The sequence below is a fragment of the Ctenopharyngodon idella genome, chromosome 10 (assembly GCF_019924925.1).
Source record: "Ctenopharyngodon idella isolate HZGC_01 chromosome 10, HZGC01, whole genome shotgun sequence".
Taxonomy (NCBI): domain Eukaryota; kingdom Metazoa; phylum Chordata; class Actinopteri; order Cypriniformes; family Xenocyprididae; genus Ctenopharyngodon; species Ctenopharyngodon idella.
This window is the reverse complement of record NC_067229.1, coordinates 43,016,915-43,034,993: the sequence shown is the minus strand read 5'-3', so window position 1 is coordinate 43,034,993 and position 18,079 is coordinate 43,016,915. Positions and strand designations below refer to the sequence as shown.

The 18,079-nt window shown below is 36.6% G+C and overlaps 2 protein-coding genes across 2 annotated transcripts; both read right to left on the bottom strand.

Annotated features, from left to right (window-relative positions):
• Positions 1-14: 14 nt before the first annotated feature.
• Positions 15-11,165, bottom strand: stt3a (STT3 oligosaccharyltransferase complex catalytic subunit A). The gene is made up of 18 exons (XM_051910478.1): positions 11,011-11,165; positions 10,268-10,388; positions 10,124-10,184; positions 9,922-10,043; positions 8,523-8,668; positions 8,315-8,405; positions 7,381-7,487; positions 7,069-7,233; positions 6,796-6,976; positions 6,521-6,676; positions 2,961-3,052; positions 2,701-2,856; positions 2,424-2,612; positions 2,208-2,324; positions 2,006-2,108; positions 1,690-1,878; positions 492-607; positions 15-400 (listed from the first exon to the last, which is right to left on the bottom strand). Exons 2-18 carry the CDS (start codon positions 10,353-10,355, stop codon positions 362-364), a joined length of 2,118 nt encoding a protein of 705 aa, XP_051766438.1. The 5' UTR covers positions 10,356-10,388; positions 11,011-11,165; the 3' UTR covers positions 15-361.
• Positions 11,166-11,600: 435 nt separating this feature from the next.
• On the bottom strand, positions 11,601-18,075 carry ei24 (EI24 autophagy associated transmembrane protein). The gene is made up of 11 exons (XM_051908605.1): positions 17,918-18,075; positions 17,209-17,339; positions 16,462-16,607; positions 15,332-15,392; positions 15,172-15,238; positions 14,963-15,087; positions 14,619-14,738; positions 14,404-14,515; positions 14,200-14,311; positions 13,186-13,260; positions 11,601-13,100 (listed from the first exon to the last, which is right to left on the bottom strand). The coding sequence occupies exons 2-11, from the start codon at positions 17,248-17,250 to the stop codon at positions 12,938-12,940; spliced, it is 1,023 nt and encodes a 340-aa protein (XP_051764565.1). The 5' UTR covers positions 17,251-17,339; positions 17,918-18,075; the 3' UTR covers positions 11,601-12,937.
• Between the last annotated feature and the right edge of the window lie 4 nt (positions 18,076-18,079).

Below are 18,079 nucleotides of genomic sequence, written 5' to 3'. Positions count from 1 at the left end.
AAGACACTGAACAATTTAGTCCCAGTCACTCCTTTATTCACCCATTTAATGACAAATCAAACAGTTATCTGGCCAGTTGATTGCAGAAATGTCTTCTGAACAATTTTAAACATTTTTTTCCTCACCTTTTCAGGTGATCATTTAACACCTTTCTGCCCCGAGTACAGACAAAACATCACATTTGAAAATCAAATTTAAAAAACAAACCAGAAAAAAAAGTATGAAAAGAAAATCTCTTTCAGCAATTACAACAAAAGTATAAAAAAGCTTTCACACTTTCTCCTCAGATCATGGGATGGGGCCGCAGACGTTCAGTGCTGTGTGTTCGAGAGAGGGGGGTGGGATTTTGAGTTTCTGGGTTTTACGTTCTTGAGAGGCCACGGTTGTCAAGGTCTTTGACCTGTAGGAATAAAACAGGATATCATCAGTGGAAGTTAAGATGGTTTGAAGGACAACAATGATTAAAGATGCACAGATGAGTTCAAGTTTACCTTGTATATCCTGACGAGCCAGTGCTCTGTAGTATATGCTTCCTCCAGCACATCCAGCTCAAAGTCCTTGTTGCCAATCTCAGCGTTACGAACTCTGTCGTAACCAGGAGGACGCTCTGGAAAGAAAGGTAAACATATAGTTCAAGTCGTCCCGAACTTCTTAAACTTTTTTTGTTCAAACAAGTTAACATGAAACAGCACTTACAACCAATTTTACTTCTGTAATGTCACTTATTTGTTAGTGAAAATATTAATAAATAATAAAAATATTCTATAAAATATGAAATAATAAAGTAATTTAAAATAATATTAAACAATAAAATAACTTAATAAAATCATAGTAATTAATATTAAAATAATGTTGAATAATAAAATAATATGACATGAATCTAAGAAAACAATATTAAATCAATAATAAAATATTGAATATTAAATGAAATAAGTCAATAAAATACTCTAAATATTAAATAATAAGTTACACTTTATAAACATTCAATAATAAAAATATATGAAATATGAATCAATAACAAAATAACAATAACATAATAAATCATATTAATTAAGAACTAATAAAAATAATATTATATAAAATAATTTTAAATAATAATATTGACCAATATAAAAATTATAATAAATAATTACATATTTAAAATAATTATTAACAACAATAAAGTAACCTTCAATAAAATTATACTAGTTAATATTAAAATACTGAATAATAAAATATGACATGAATCTAAGAAAACAACATTAAATCAATAATAAAATAGTACTAAATATTAAATTAAATTATAAGTCAATAAAATTACTCTAAATATTAAATAACAATAAAAAAATAAAATAATATTCAATATATGAAATATGAATCAATAAGAAAATAACAATAACATAATATTAAATAAAATATGAATAAGAAATAATAAAAAATAAATTTCAATAAAATAATTTTAAATATAATATCGATCAATATGAAAGTTATAATAAAATAATAATATTAAACAAAACACGTATATTTAATAAAATAACACTAAATAATAAATAAAATAATATTCAATAAAATCATAATAATATTTAATAAAATAATAATAAACAAAATATTCAATGAGATAAAAAAAATATATAAGAAAGGGTCATTGAAAGTAGTCAGTATGTTCACTAAAAAATTGTAAACAGCTGAACAATGACAGGAGATACTCACTGGCTTCAGTGTAGACCTGGCCGAAGCGATAGTAGCACATCTTATACATGAGACAGTTGAGCAGGACGGGGGACCCCTCGCGGTCCACACGGAATTCTCCGGTCGGCGTGTAGTAGTCGTGTTCCTTTATGTGCTTGCCTGTGTCCGTGCTGCCCCCAATACGGACCATCCACAGGAACTTATTGATGTCTGAACAAAGAAATTCATGTAAACTTATTAATTTTTACATGTTATTTAGGTTTCATCCAATCCAGATATTACAACTCAATTAAGGACCACAAAGCAGCCGTGGGTCAAAATGAATCTGAGCCCGTACCATCAGATGAATATCCCGTCAATCCACCAAAGATCACCAGGACATAGCTAACATCCAGTTCTCGCATAATCTCATAAGCTTTCTCCTCTGTGGAGGCCATCGCCTGCAAAGATATTTATAAAAAACATTGATTAAAAATGCCTCAACTATATTTAATCCACTCTATATCTCATTGAACAGCAAAACTATATTCCATCATCACCTGACCAACTCTGGAGATATGAGTGTTATTCCAAGTGTTGTTGTCAACCAGAATCGTTCGATTGGCCATCGCTGTTATTTGATACCCATAATCCCACCACGACATGACTTTAGCATCCTGTACACAAACAAAGGCAATGTGAGATGAGCAAAAATGTTTAGAACAAAAGCAGCAGGAGGTTTATGATGGCCGACGGCATGATGGGTCTTCACTGACCTCAGGTGTGTTGTGTCTGAGCCAGTAATAAGCCTCTCTGAAGTCATCGAAGATGATGCGGCTGCCGTCACCACCGCGGGCGGACAGCACGATTGAGGGGGAGGAGTACGCCTCACTGGTCACCCAGGTGGAGTGGAAAGTGTATGTGATAAGGAAGAACGCCATAACCAGAATCATCCCACTTGCCACCTACGGACCAATCAGAGCAGAGCATCACTGAAAGTGAACCAATGACACAAGCAAAACTGAGAAAGATCAAACGGAGCATTGATCGTACCTCATTCTTGATTGGGTAGGTGGAGTCCTGTTGCTTCTTGGATTTCTTGTCCGGTCGGCTGACATCCAGGTTTTTCATGTAGGTGGTGAGGACCTGAGAAACGCCAATGCCAGACAGGATGCACATGACGGGGGCCAGGACCAACATGAGACGCACCTGAGCATAACAGATAAAACTAGGGTCAGAGCTTCCATTGTGAAGGGAGAAATACCAACAAACCAACTTCAAACACTGATCAAAATAAAGTAAGAGCGTCTTACCATCACAGCTGAGAAGTACATGCTGGTGACGCCATACATGATGATGAAAATTGTGGCATCAGAGAGGTTGTTAAAGCAGTAATAAAGGCCAACTGGAGAAACAAGAGATGAGACAGTTTTAACATCTGATGTAGTGTCATTTTAATATCATTATAATATTTATTGATATTTTGAATTGGCTTTATTTTTTATATTTTCAGTTTTCATTTTCATTTTAGTATATGTTTTAGTAATTTTATGGCGTTTTTATTAATTTTGGTACATGAACTTAATTTATTTCAGTTGCCAAGGCAATATTTCTAATTTTCATTTCAAGAGAAGCTTGTCTTTTATCTAATATTTATATTTAGCTTTATTTTATTTAACAAATACGATAACGATAACTATATTAGCGTCCACACCATCAGGCAATATCGTTCTGTTCATTCTAAGCACGTGCTGCAGTTTTGTCGTCTCAAGCTCTTTAAAGCAAGATGGATTCTGATTGGCTGCCAATGTTTTTATCATTCATCAGCTGGAAAAAATCATTCATCAGCTAGAAAAAAATGTGCATCTATAAAACACACCAGGTTTATAGATATGTGATTGTATGTATGCACATTTCTGCTCTCTCCTTTGTGATCTGTTAGACATTGTTGTGTAATATTCTTATGAAAATTATTTTAATAGTTTTAGTTAAAGGGTTAGTTCACCCAAAAATGAAAATAATGTAATTTATTACTCACCCTCATGTCGTTCTACACCCGTAAGACCTTCGTTCATCTTCGGAACACAAATTAAGTTATTCTTGATTAAATCCGATGGGTCAGTGAGGCCTCTATAGACATCAATGTCATTGAACCTCTCAAGATCCAGAAAGGTACTCAAAACATATCTAAAACAGTTCATGTGACTACAGTGGTTCAATCCTAATATTATAAAGCGACGAGAAAACTTTTTTTGTGCCAAAAGAACAAAATAACGACTTTCCAACGATATCTAGTGATGGCCGATTTCAAAACACTGCTTTGAATCTTTTGTTTCGAATCAGTGATTCGGAGTCACGTGATTTCAGCAGTTTGGCATTTTGACATGCGATCCGAATCACTGATTTGAAACAAAAGATTTGAAGCAGTGTTTTGAAATCGGCCATCACTAGATATCATTTTAAAAAAAAAGTTATTTTGTTTTTTTTTGATGCACAAAAAGTTTTCGTCGCTTTATAATATTAAGATTGAACCACTGAACTCACATGAACTGTTTTAGATATGTTTTAAGTACCTTTCTGGATCTTGATAAGTTCAATGACATTGATGTCTATCACTCAGCCATTGGATTTAATCAAGAATAACTTAATTTGTGTTCCGAAGATGAACGAAGGTCTTACTGGTGTAGAAAGACATGAGGGGGAGTAATAAATTACATTATTTTAATTTTTGGGTGAACTAACCCTTTAACATTAAAAACACTGATCCAATGGATCCATATTAGATCTGCATGATTAAGTGTTAAAAGATCATGATCTCGATTCAAACACCCACACAATCTTATTCCTAAACATAGGAACATTCCTAAACGAGGTGGAAGGAAAAACTAGATTTGAATGGTTTTGTGAGCGAATACAATACTGCTGTGAGAATGCAAAGTTTAGGGAACAAATGCAGTACTGAAACATAATTTTTCTTCCAATCTCCTATTTTTTCTATCACCATGTCCTCTTAGGCACTCCGTACAAATGTGGGAATCCTTTTCTACAAATGAAAAGTTTCCTGCTTAGAGATTCATTCCCAACTGTGAAACCTGAGAATTATGTAAGTAACTGAAACTGACACGAGAGCTGCACGATTAAAGGAATAGTTCACCCAAAAACGAAAATGAAGCAGATCTCGCCCCCCACTGACTACCATAGTAGGAAAAAATATATACTATGGTAGTCAAAGGGGGGCGAGATCTGTTTGGTTACAAACATTCATCTAAATATCTTCCTTTGTGTTCAACAGAACAAAGAAATTTATAGGAGGTATGGAATAACTTAAGGGTGACAGAATTTTCATTTTTGGGTAGACTATAGGGCTGGGCGATAAAACGATAACGATATGTATCGCGATAGACAAGTGATCGATATCAATAAAAAATGTGTTCGATAAAACGTTCGATATTTTTTATTCTTCGTCGGAAGAAAACAGAGGTTGCGAAGCAAGTTTGGTTGCATTAACAAAGGCACTCACTTTCTGGTAACCTAGCAACGTAGGGAGTGACACGCTAACAGCCAATCATGTAACAGTATCAAGTTTGGTTGCGCCATATCGTTGTCTCGTGCTAGTCTGCTGGATTCCTCTTCAGTAACCGGCGACAGATAAGCAGAAAATGAGTGCCGCAGCGAGCGAGGAAATTGTAAATAAAAGAGGAAAAGTCAGCTCGCCAGTATGGCAGTTTTTTGGATATTATAAGTCTGACCGTAGTCAGACCAATGTCGTCTGCAAATTATGCAAGACCGTCGTCCCCGCCAAGACTGGTAATACCACGAACTTGATGTACCACCTTAGCCGTGCTCACCCTTTGGAGCACAGCCGTATTCAACCAGCAACATCTGTAGCTGCAACACCGCACAACATTTTAATTATTTGAGTTTTCCATGGTTGTTGACATTTCTTAATAACTGAGAGGATTATGATCAGAGGAAGGTTAAGTTTAAAATAAAAATGTTTAAATGTAATATATTTTTCTCCTGGTCCTTATTTTAAATGGGTCATAAAAAATATCAATAATTATCGATATCGACCGATATGAAACACTAATATCGTGATACAGTTTTCAGCCATATCGTCCAGCCCTAGTAGACTATCCCTTTAATCATTAAAAAAATTGCAATCTTGATTCAAACACTGACATGATCTCATTCTTAAATGACAACGATTCATCTATGTCTACTAAACCTTTGACAAAATCACTGGAATATTCAAATCTGCATTGGTGCTGAGCCAGAGAGAGCAGTTGTCATGAATGAAACAGCTAAACCAACAGTCTTTTCAACCACACAGTACTGTTATTTAGGTGTTACATATAATCATATTATCACAGAGGTACTGGGATAAAAGACTATACTTCTGATAAAAACACTGCTGTCTACAGAAGCAATCAAAATAGAGCATAGACCTTTTGAAAGTAACTTGGCGCATCAAATAATGATCGTATCGATTGCATCATTACGCCACCAGGTGGTGACAAGTGACTCTTAAAAATGTATTTGTTATTGAATCATTCATTCAAGAGATTCATTTAAAAACGCTGGTTCTTCCAGTAATGAAACATGTATTTATGAGCGAGTCAAAAACCAAGTTTTTTAAATAATTCAGATTAAACATTTTAAATAGACTGCAGTAATTAACATTTTGTCAGAACTTCTAGTAAATTACATGTTATTTAGTTTAGTTATCTGTTCAGAATCATGGGAGAATTGTGATCTCTGTCTGAAGCAAAAAACTTGTGATTCTCAATTTATCCAGAATTACGCAGCTCTAATCCATATGTAAAAAGACTTAGGAATTAAAAAATAAAATAACCACAGAAAGGTGCTGTACCTGGAAACATGAAGACCAGAAGCTGCAGGTCAAAGTAGTAGGAGGACCAGGTGGTGGGCTGGTGCTCAGACACAGAGGCGATGATGGGGATGTTGTTCTTGGCGTATGAAGGATCCAGCAGAGAGTAAAAACGGCCAGTCCAAGGTGAGATTTTCCCTAACATAAGCCAATGCAAAAACAAACTATTTAAAAATATTTAAATGACCAAAAGTAAATCCTTAAAAATATACTTATAGTATTTAAATATATATGTTTAAATTATTTTATTTAATTACCTGTCAGCATGAGCACACCACCCGCAGAGAGCAGGATGATACCGACCAGCGAAATGACACTCTTGAACAACACTTCAAACTGCTGTGCATTCAGTTTGCTCCGGAGATAATCGACAAAAGCGTGAATCTGACACAGGCCAAACACTCCGAATGCAGCCATGTGTTCAGAGGACTGGACGGGCTACAGGAAGAGCAGGAGAGATTACTTATCTATTTTGATGTTTATAATGGCAGTAATTAATCATATTTGGCATCTTTCATTCAGCTCCTTACCTGGAATCCAACAAAAGAGATCTGCATGGAGAGGATGGTGCCCAGGCAGTAGACTGTGCAGTACGCCACATAGATGCGATGAGAGAAACGGCCGGTCAGCATCAACACCAGCACGTGCAGAGGGATGAGGTTAATCAGAAACACGTAACCACCCCAGGAGGACACCTGATGCCAACGCACAAAGTTGTTGTTAATGAAATAACTTTTGTGTATTTTAATAACATAATAACTTGAATGAAAAAATACATTAAAAATTATTTGCTCTAAAACAACCCCAATTCAATGCGATAATGTGTCTGAAATTTGGCTCACCATGTAAAAATAAGCCAGCGCACACATGGATGACCAGTAAATGGAGCCCGACTTCACTGCTTTGATCCACATGTAGTACGTCAGCAGCATGCAGAAAATGGCGATTCCTTTATATCATAAAGGAAATATATATTTATTATATATTAACATACATACATATAAATGTATACTAATAATTTAAACTTTACACATTTTTTACTCCATTTAAGCACAAAATGCTATTTTCATGGCAAGGACAGTATAGTCACACACACACACACACACACACACACACACACACACACACACACTCACTACCGTTCACAAGTTTGGGGTCTGTAAGGTCTGTCTCTTATGCTCACCACGGCTGCATTTATTTCAAAAACAGTAATACTGTGATTTTTTTTTTCCTTTTCAATTTTAAATAGCCATTTTCTATTTTAAAATGCAATTTATTCCTGTGATGGTAAAGCTGAATTTTCAGCATTATTACTCCAGTCTTCAGTGTCACATGATCCTTCAGAAATCATTTTTGGATTTGGTATTCTAGAATTATTTCTTATTATTATTATCAAGGTTGACAACAGTTGTGCTGCTTAATATGTGCGGAAATCATGACAGATTTTTTTTATAGGATTCTTTGATGAATAGAAAGAACAGCATTTAATTTGAAATATAAATCTTTTATAACCTTATAAATCTTTGTTATAAAACATCTTATAAATCTTTATATAGGCCTATATTATAAATATATATTATCTTTGTCACTTCTGATCAATTTAATAGGTCCTTGCTGAATAAAAGTATTAATATTTGCACACACACACACAAAAAAAAAAAAAAAAAAAAAAAAACATACTGACCCCAAAATTTGACAGAAATTCCTAAACTTCCTGATGAGGCCTTTTTAAAAATATCACATATTATACACAATACCTCTGAAACAAGACTGTACCTTCATTGTCATAAGAGCCTGCCACAGAACGAGAGATGTATCCAGGGACGACTGCGATCATGGCGGCAGCCAGAAGCCCTGCGCCCGCATCCTGGAACATACAATGTTACTTCAGTTACATTGAGCCGTTAGTTGAATTAGAAAAAAAAAATTATGAGCAGGTGCAACTGATAAGGGTGTGATTGGCGAGTGCTGAGGTTCATCTCACCTTGAGCTCTTTGGTGAAGTGGTAGGTGACGATAGCGGTGAAGGAGGAGAAGAGAGGGGCGAGGAACACACACACATTGCGGATGTCGATGGTGATGTGGAAAAAGTGCAGCACATGATACAGAGCTGCAGATGTGATCATCAACCCTGTAGACAAAAAAAAGAAAAAAAGAATAAAGAAACATGACATTTAATTTGGCAAAAAGAGTTGTATTACATGCAAATGTCACCAACAAAATGATAAGGTGGATGCTATGCAGAAGCTACAGTGTTTAAAGTGGTTTTAGCCTGCTGCTATGAGGCTCTCTGGCTGGTTGCTAGGGTGTTGCTAGTTAGAGTCCCTAAATATGGTTCAAGTTTATGAGATCTCTGCCAGTTTTACTGTTCATCAGGCAAAAAAGTCCAATCAAGTAAATTAATGATACTACACAATTTAATGTATCTGTCTGGGACAAGTTACACGAAAGTTAAAACGCCCCAAATAACACTTCAAGCTATAAAAAAACTGGTGTGATGTCATTTTGAATAAAATTCAGCCAAAACAAAGTTCGTTTGGTGTTCAAAACAGCTTGCCAAAGCGAACTTTTCTAGAAAAAGCCATTGGTCTGTGATGATTACATAATAGGTGGGTGTGGCTCTGAGGCTCCACCTTCTTTAAATCCGGTTCATTTCTTCTGTTCAGTCCGTCGAGGTCAGACGCAAGTGAAAACATGAACACACTGGAGAGCTGCTTTATAGTAGAAATTGAAGTTGTAATTCTAATTGAAAGGGACACTGACACTGTTTTTTTCATGTTTAATACTGCAAAGCTGCTTGCTTTAAAGCAATCTGTTATTTATAAGTGGTAAATAAATAAATGTCACGTGATGGAGTGACAAATTGCAAAGCTCATGCAAACATATCCACATTGCTATGATCAAATGCTTTCTTAACTGCTGTTTTCTCACTGCTGTCATTTGTGTTTATTTTGTTATTGAGAGGAATGCGCGGCGTACATATTTACATATTCATCTAAATGCCACTGTGAGCAGTGTTGGGATGTTCGCTAACAGTATATCACTGAAAACTTCAAAATTCTTTTTACCCCTCAAGAAAAGAATGAGAGTATATTGAGGCCTTATTACAAATGGGTTATATGTTTGTTTAATATTTGAGCAAAAGTAATAAGGAAGTGAAATCAGCACTACCAACAAGACCAGTAATGTGGCTTCCGCTCTATTGTAAATTACATTTTCCAGGGCAACATTTCATTAAATGTAATGACATTGTTGCAGCATGACTGAAGCATTCTGGGATTTGATACTTTGCTCAAGACCACAATGGATCTGCAAGTGGCTGAAAAACACAGATAACCTTATGTTGCTAGAATTTTTTTTGAAATGAGTGTTCTTCAGCTGTACCGGGATAGATGGTGCCTCCTATAATCCTCCCAAGTGGATACCAAGCCCGATCATCAAACCAATTATGGAATTTGTAAAAACCCTCTTCCGTCAAGAAGCGAGTGGTCCGGTAATTGAAATACCTGTCATTAAACAAACAGGAAACTCAGTTAATTAGGTGCTTGGATGCTGCCAAAATAATGAACCCGAAAGCTGTACTTACGGATCAAACTCATGGATGACGCTCTCAAACCGCAACACAGAGAACAATCTGGTGGAGAACGCTGGAAGAAAATGACAGCACAGACAGAATTAGAGGACAGTTGACATAGAGAAAAGTCTGATATAGGGACACGCATCCACTCACACAGGACGGCTGCCATCGACAGGATGAGCAGCTTCAGCAGGGTGTCCTGTTTCTCATAGGACAGTCGCAGGAAGCCCAGCTTGGTCATCTTTACACAGGAGGCAGGACTAACTCTTGATACCTGACAAAAGGAAGGTACAACAACAGTATGTTTAATTGTAACTTAAAATATAAGTACGGGGGGGGGGACCAGTGTAGGATAGGGGATAGGGCTATGTACAAGCTAACAAACTACAAGCAATAAGCAAATTTTGGCAGATTTAAACTTCTTAATGATTATGCAATCCTGTAATTTATTTTTGACCTGATTAAAGAAGTTCAATTAAGCGTCAAATAATAATTTTAGAGGTAAAACAGTTTAGGAAATCGGTAAATATGCACATTATATCATCTATTAAAATGTCAAATCTCAGTGAAATCAGGAAGAGTTAGTATGTGCACAATTCGTACACAAAAATCCTACTAATTATACTTAACCACACACGTACAGGCAGATAAATAAATTCAGAGAGCATCAACATGCACATTAATACTGTGTTTTCTTAATAAACTATTCGTGAAAATAAACTATTAAATTCTTCATTAGCTCCTTAGCTGCTAGCTAATTTCACACCTATCTCACACCTTCACAAGCTATTTTATTAGATGTAAATGTGTTAATCAATGCACATAGTAAATATAATGACAACGAACCCGTATAGTTGCGATAAATGAGTTTACAAATTAAAAATTAGCAAAATTACCAGTCTTATTCATCGGCGGTTCACTCACTCCAACCCTTCCACACTCTCACACACAACCCTCTCTGCGTTCAAGCCCCGCCCATCCACGTAGAGAGGGCGCTAATTGGCTCAGCGTCACGATTCCACAAAAACGGCTTCCGCTGATTGGTGTTCGAGATGTCATTCAAGTGTGTCAAGACGAGTTCCGCATGGCGCTCCAGATATGACGTGTCCTAATGGGAGAAAGACAGTCAGCACTGTGGAGTCCATGCAGCTCTCAACTTTAAAACTTGAAATATCAAGCATCATAATATTTTTATGTTATTTTAATTATTAGATAACATTTGACTTACACGTTCATCATGTCTAAAAGAAGGGAAAAAAGTACTTTCATGAAGCTTTGTATACTTCTAAAGCAAAGTGTTTATTTAGTGTTCTGCTTTGTCCTGCAACTTGAGTCGTCTGATGTTTTGTGACAGAGAAAAACAAAAAAAACATACTGTAATTCAAACAGTAAAGCAAAGGTCATGGGTTCAATTCTCAAGTAAGTCGCTTTGGATGGGAGCATCTGCCAAATGCATGAATGTAAAATAACAAGTCCACTCTACAAGTACTGTATACAGACCAAATTTATTGAAATAAATGTAATACTTTTACAAAATGTCACTCACAAATATCTGTCTGTAGGTGTAACACTATGGACTCCTGACGATAATTACAACCCTTTTTAAAACACCCCACACGGACACAATGACATCAAAACAGGCCTTTAATATGTGCTTCAGTTTCAAATGTTTGAAAACATGTTCCAGGTACTCAATTCAAGGAACATACACCACAGTAGACATCCACTTGACATGCCAGCTTTCATCAGATACTGGATCTGTGATCATTTAAAGAACAGTTTCAGACATGTCACACAGTTTGGCAGTGTCACCTGACAGCAGCAGAGGAATAAAACTTGTGCATACTGTTGAAAATCATCCCAGAACCATTACAGATGACACTGGATCATGTTGACATGGTATTCCGAAAATAAAAATGCATTATAAAAGAAACCAAATAAAAAAGCAGCTCCCTTTTGAGTTTTACATTAATAGAATATTTAACCAAAAAACATAAAATTCTGTCATCATTTATTTACCTTCATGTTGTTCTGTGGAACACAAAATGTTTGAACTGCTCTTTTTCATACAACAAATGTATAAAGTGACTTGAGCAGCAGGAACATTCAGCAAAAGCTCTATTTTTGTGTTCCACAGATGAAAGAAACATGAGGGTGAATAAATGATGACAGAATTTTCATTTTTTGGCTGAACTATTCCTTTAAGAAGACGCCTAGTCATTAAAGAGCTTTAAAAAGTCTAGAAGATAGCATTTTAGGTCAAGAAACATCCCTTGCATAAAGAAGCCTTTCAATTTGATCATTTTTCGGTCTAGTTCAGTTTTCAGTGCAGAAAAATAAACCATTGGGGGGAGTTGGGGCCCTTTTATTATCTAAAGCATGTCATAGAGCTTAGTGTTAACTGATAAATACATTGTCATTTGTCTGGGCCTCACAAGGCAGAAAAAGTCATTACATAAAATTAAAAAGAAGGCCATAAATAGATAAAATGAGTTGAGATAGAAACTACAGGGCCTAAAAGATAAGGGAGGGCCAGTTCACAGAAAATGTGCATGCTGAGGTCTTTGTGCTGTCTCTACAAATCACCCAAATGGCACATAATGGGTACAAAAATAGTCCAACAAAAAAAAAAAAGTCACACAGAGAATCATGACCTTGTGTGTATCCAGTCCCGAACACCGGCCATTCACAATACTAACCCATCTGATTCATCCCTCAGAAGAACATCAACACACGCTTTCAAATTCAGAGGACGCAAATCAAATCGTTTTCCTATCCGCCCGATTCTCTCAAACCGAACAGAGTTAGGAATCCTGAAAGAGGTCACTGTGGGGGTGAAGGTCGCTGGCGTGTCGGGGACACATGAGGTGAGGGCAGCTTCTCTGCGGACGTGGAGGTCGTGAGGGAGCTCTGCAGGTGCACCGTCTTGTGGAACAGTTTGTTACTGATGAGGACGACCAGGGAAAAGAGGCGGAGCTGGAAGTGGCTGCGACATTGGAAAAAACAATGATGTAGAACATTAAAATTGCTGCTTATTTCGTAAATAATATGAAAAACAAGAAAATACTTACTACAGCTTGACTGGGGTCTTTGCTTCGTTAGCGCTGATGATGAAAAGCGGGAAGAGAATGGAGAACAAACAGCCGCTGTAGGAAAGAGTGCAAGATTCAGTAGTGGCACAGAAACTATACATTATCCATGATGCTACAATACTGAACATGCCGAGGAAAACACTAGGGATGAAATTTTTTTTTCGACATTTATGTCACGTAGGGTACGTTTACACGACAACAATGTACTAAAAGCGGTAAAGTTTTTCCTTTGTGTTTTTTGCGTACAGACGACAACGTTGTCAAAACGATCCCCGTTCACAAGGATTTGCGAAAACGATTAAAAACACTGTATTATGCTGACAGGCCAGTAGTTGGCGATGTCACTTTGTAAAGAAAAACTATGCGCCTGTAGACTGAACATGTAATACGCATGCGCGTTACGTCATCGTTTTTCAAAAACTTGGGCTTTGAAACCCGTTTTCAGGCCCCCAAAACGCTGTTGTCGTGTAAATGAATGAACAAAACGCATAAAAAGTTTTCAGTTTTTAGTTGAAAACAGTCAGTGTTGTGTAAACGACCCCGTAGAATACCAATATGGAGTGGTTGTAAAGTGAAGTAAAATAAAATAAAAACTATAGATATTTAAAGATAAATCATACAGCATTGAGGACCCCAACAGTAGAGTTAGTATTAAAGGGATAGTTCACAGAAAAATGAAAATTCTGTCATCTTTTACTCACCCTCAAGTTGTTCCAAACCTGTATGAGTTTCTTTCTAACCAGACAGTTGACGGCAGCCATTGACTTCCATAGTAGGAAAAAAAAAAATACCATGGAAGTCAATGGCTGGTTACCAACATTCTTCAAAATATCTTCTTTTGTGTTCAACAGAAGAAAGAAACTCATACAGGTTTGGAACAACTTGAGGGTGAGTAAAAGATGACAAAATTTTTATTTTAGGGTGAACTATACCTTTAAATCACAATCAGACCAAAAGATGGTCAGAATGAGTTGAAATGGACTCTGATTGTACCTTATGATGTATGAAGAGGGCAGTGCAGTCAGTAGTGCCATGGGCAAACCAAAGCCAAAATAATACGGCCAGTTTCTCTCGATGTTTGACAGCCGTTGGTGCATTTCAATCCCTTCAGAAGAGATAAAAAAATCTTTTCAATCAGGAAAACTTTAGACAGAAATTTGATCTGATGTAACATTGATTAGATGAGCAAGAGCTTACCGTGATTAAACCAGCGATATTCAAAGCAGTAAAGCGAGTAGAGCAGAGACATGTGCAGGAGACTGACCAGCTGACCAATAGCATCAATGGGGAAGAGACTCACAATCCATCCCTAAAAAAAAAACAACAAGCGCAGGAAGCGTGTTTGAAAAAGGCAAAGAGAGAAAAATGGACAAGTTGAGTGAATCACATCACTGATTTCAGCGATCTTCTACCTGTATGAGGAAGAGGGCCTGGAGCAACAGATTGAAGAGCATGTCTGCAATGATCTTGCTGACGCTGGGAAAAGGCTGAGCTTTACGTCCAGACACTTCAAACGCCAGATCAGCAATGTCCTGCCCAACAAAACCAAAACATAACAAAACTCACAACTCTGCATTTCAAATACTATAAAGCAGACATATATTGATTCTGTGTTACTATCTATCTATCCATCTATCTGAATACACAGTTCAATTTTTTTAGGTCAGTAAGATTTTTTTTAAAGAAATTAATACTTAAATTCAGCATGGACTCGTTTATAATGTTTATAGTGCATTTATAATCACTTTTTACTCACCTGGAACCAAATGGCATTGACTATCTTGCTAAGCACAAACAGAGGCAGAACCCAGAGAGCACTGAATACAGATGTCAGAATGAACTCCAGCCAGGACCACACATTACCATGCAGAGAAGGGTCACCTGAAAACAGATCAGTAGGAGAAGCATAAAAACAAAGACATATCTGGAGTATTATGGCATGAAACTTCTTTAAGAGACACGTACCTATGATTCTAGCAGTGATGGACTGCAGCAGTGGGATAAACACTCGATAAAACAGGAACAGACTTAGCTGTGAGATAAATGAAATTTGATTTTTTTAGCATAATAGTATAACACACACAGATCAAAACATAGCTGACCAATTAGAGACAGAGAAACGTACCCAAAATACACCTCCATTCCAGGCACAGCACTGAAAAATTCGACTTGCTAGTTTTGGTTCACTGTTAAAGGAAAAAGTGAAGAAACATTTTATCAGGACCTCTAGTGTTAAACCCAAAGTATACTTCGGATGTCCACGTTCCGCGTGACATCATTTTCGTCAAAAGGAGGGTCCCTGTACAACAGCAACATGCGCAAGGTGAATGTTAAGACAGAAGAGTCCACTAGGTGGCAATATGCACAGTACTACTGCATATGTACTGTGCAGTAGTCGAAGAAGAGTGTGTAAAGAGCAATACAAAACAGCAAACAAAGCAGCATATTATTCTCCATAATTTTTGGCTGTGTCCAAAATTGCCCCCTATACCCTTAAATAGGGCACTACTTGAGGGGACAGTCATTTGTAGTGGTGTCCGAAAGCAGAGTGGACATTATTGAGTGTGCTCATTCAATCCCACAATGCACAGCAATAACGGATGTACACTCAATAATGAGTAGCGCATCGAAAGAATTCCCGCGTCTGACCAGAAGATGGCGGCCATAACTAAATCATCCATCCATATTAATCAGCAAGCACAAAATATTCAAAAGTGGCAGCTCTTCCAGTGCACTCAGTGTCTGAATTTCATTCACTCCCTCAAGTGAACTATAGTAGTCAACATTTGAAGTGGATCAAAAAGTTAATAAAAGTTGTCCTAAGAACTAAGTTGTCCTAAGAAGAAGGTTTTAGGACAATTTGATGAAAGGTTTTGATCCACTTCAAATGTTGACTACTGTATATTAGGGGACTAATGTAAGGAATAGTGAATGAGGGTATAGGGAAGCGATTTCGGACACAGCCTTTGTTTTAGTTCTTGTTCTAAACTTTGCATGCAATGGCATATACACTACTTTTCTCTTCTATCCTTCCGAGCGAATGTCCTGTAAATGACACAGCTCAGTGCTGACCTGTGACGTCTGGTAGAGTATAAAAAAAGCAATTGTACTGCGCATGTGTCGAATCCTTCTATCCGCGCTTATCAGTGGTTGAGTGTACTTTGAAAGCTTTGCGGACATGATTGTGAGCGAGATGGAGTGGAACGTGGAAAATGAAGTATACTTGGGCCTTTAGTGTAGAAATGGCACATTTACCTGTCCTGTTTTCGTTCCTCACTCTGAGCCCGTCTCATCGCCAGGGCCCCGCATGTCCTGCGCCTCCTCTGCTCCTCCCTCTTCTGCTGAATCCGAGCATCGAGCTTGGAGATGGTTCCAATGCCCAGGATGGAGTCTTTGATCCCCTGAAATGAAACAAAAAGATTGATACTTAGATTAAAGCCCACTTGTGTGAATGACCCACTTGTGTCGAATTGTGTTATTTGATTAATAATAAAGTGAAAACCGTATTATTGTGAAGTATTATTACAATTTTAAATAACTGTTTTCTATTTTAACATATTTTAAAATGTCATTTATTCCTGTGATGGCAAAGTTGAATTTTCAGCATCATTACTGTGTCACATGATCCTTCAGAAATCATTCTAAAATGCTGATTTACTGCTCAAGAAACGTTTTTGACTATTATCAATGTTGTGGAAGCAGTGATTATTTTTTCAGGATACCTTGATGAATAGAATTATATATAAATATATACTCAATAATGAATATTTATAATTATTTATTAAACTTATTAAATCTTTTCTCATTTTTCTGTTTCTAAATATACATCAATTATTTATTTTACTATATTTGGAATGGAAAGTTGTACGTTTTGTTCTGTTTTGTTGGGCAGAACCCTGCTGATCTGAATGTAAAGAAAAACCAAATACAAACTTATGATGTAGATGTGAGACATGAGACATTAAATCATGACATTTATTTGATATAAAATTAGGTGCTGACCGTCGCAACATTGCGGAGAAACGCTCTGACACTGTCCGTCATCTCCACACCGGCTGCAGAGTCATCAACTGCAGGAGAAGCAGCCAGGGGCCAGGCAAGATCTCATGACAGGAGGAGGACACGTCTGCAAACTGTACAGAGAAAAAGAACTCTTTATTGCTGTGGCTTCATATCATTTTCATGCTTTAATTTTGTGTAAAACCATTTGATATAACAATTTGATCCAGCAGCTTTGAAAACACAGTGGAAAAACAAACTAAAAGAAAGCAATAAAATAATAAAAAAAGTTTCCTCAATTTTAATAGTCCACATCTGAAATGACATCACATGACATGACATTTATGTTGAAAACATCCCCTAATAGAACTCTACCTGACCAAGATCAAGGGTCACACATATATACTAACTAACAAACATGTTTTGTAAGATATTTTGATCACAACTAAATTAAAAAAAAACATTCAATATCTCTAAAAGACCGCTTGATATTCCAGGTCAAATCAGATTGTTATAATTTCGATTATCAGAAAACACTGTCACGAAGCAGTTTGATGGACCAGATTTCTAGTAAACAACAAAACCAGCAGCATTAGCCATTAGATCATTAGCTGAACAGCTAACTACAGAAAAAAAATCAACATTATCAGACTATTACCGGACACATATTATTATAGAAAACATATATACGTATCAATTTAGCACATCGTACCTCATGTGCCTATTTAGGCTAAAATCTTCTCTTCACCTGAAGCCTTGAAGTTTCACTCTCTTTTCTCAAGCTCTCAACAAAACAGCATCAGGCCAGTGCTGCTGCGCATGCGCGGTGCGATCTGACCCATGACGGGATTTGTAGTTTTTAGACTGGAACTAC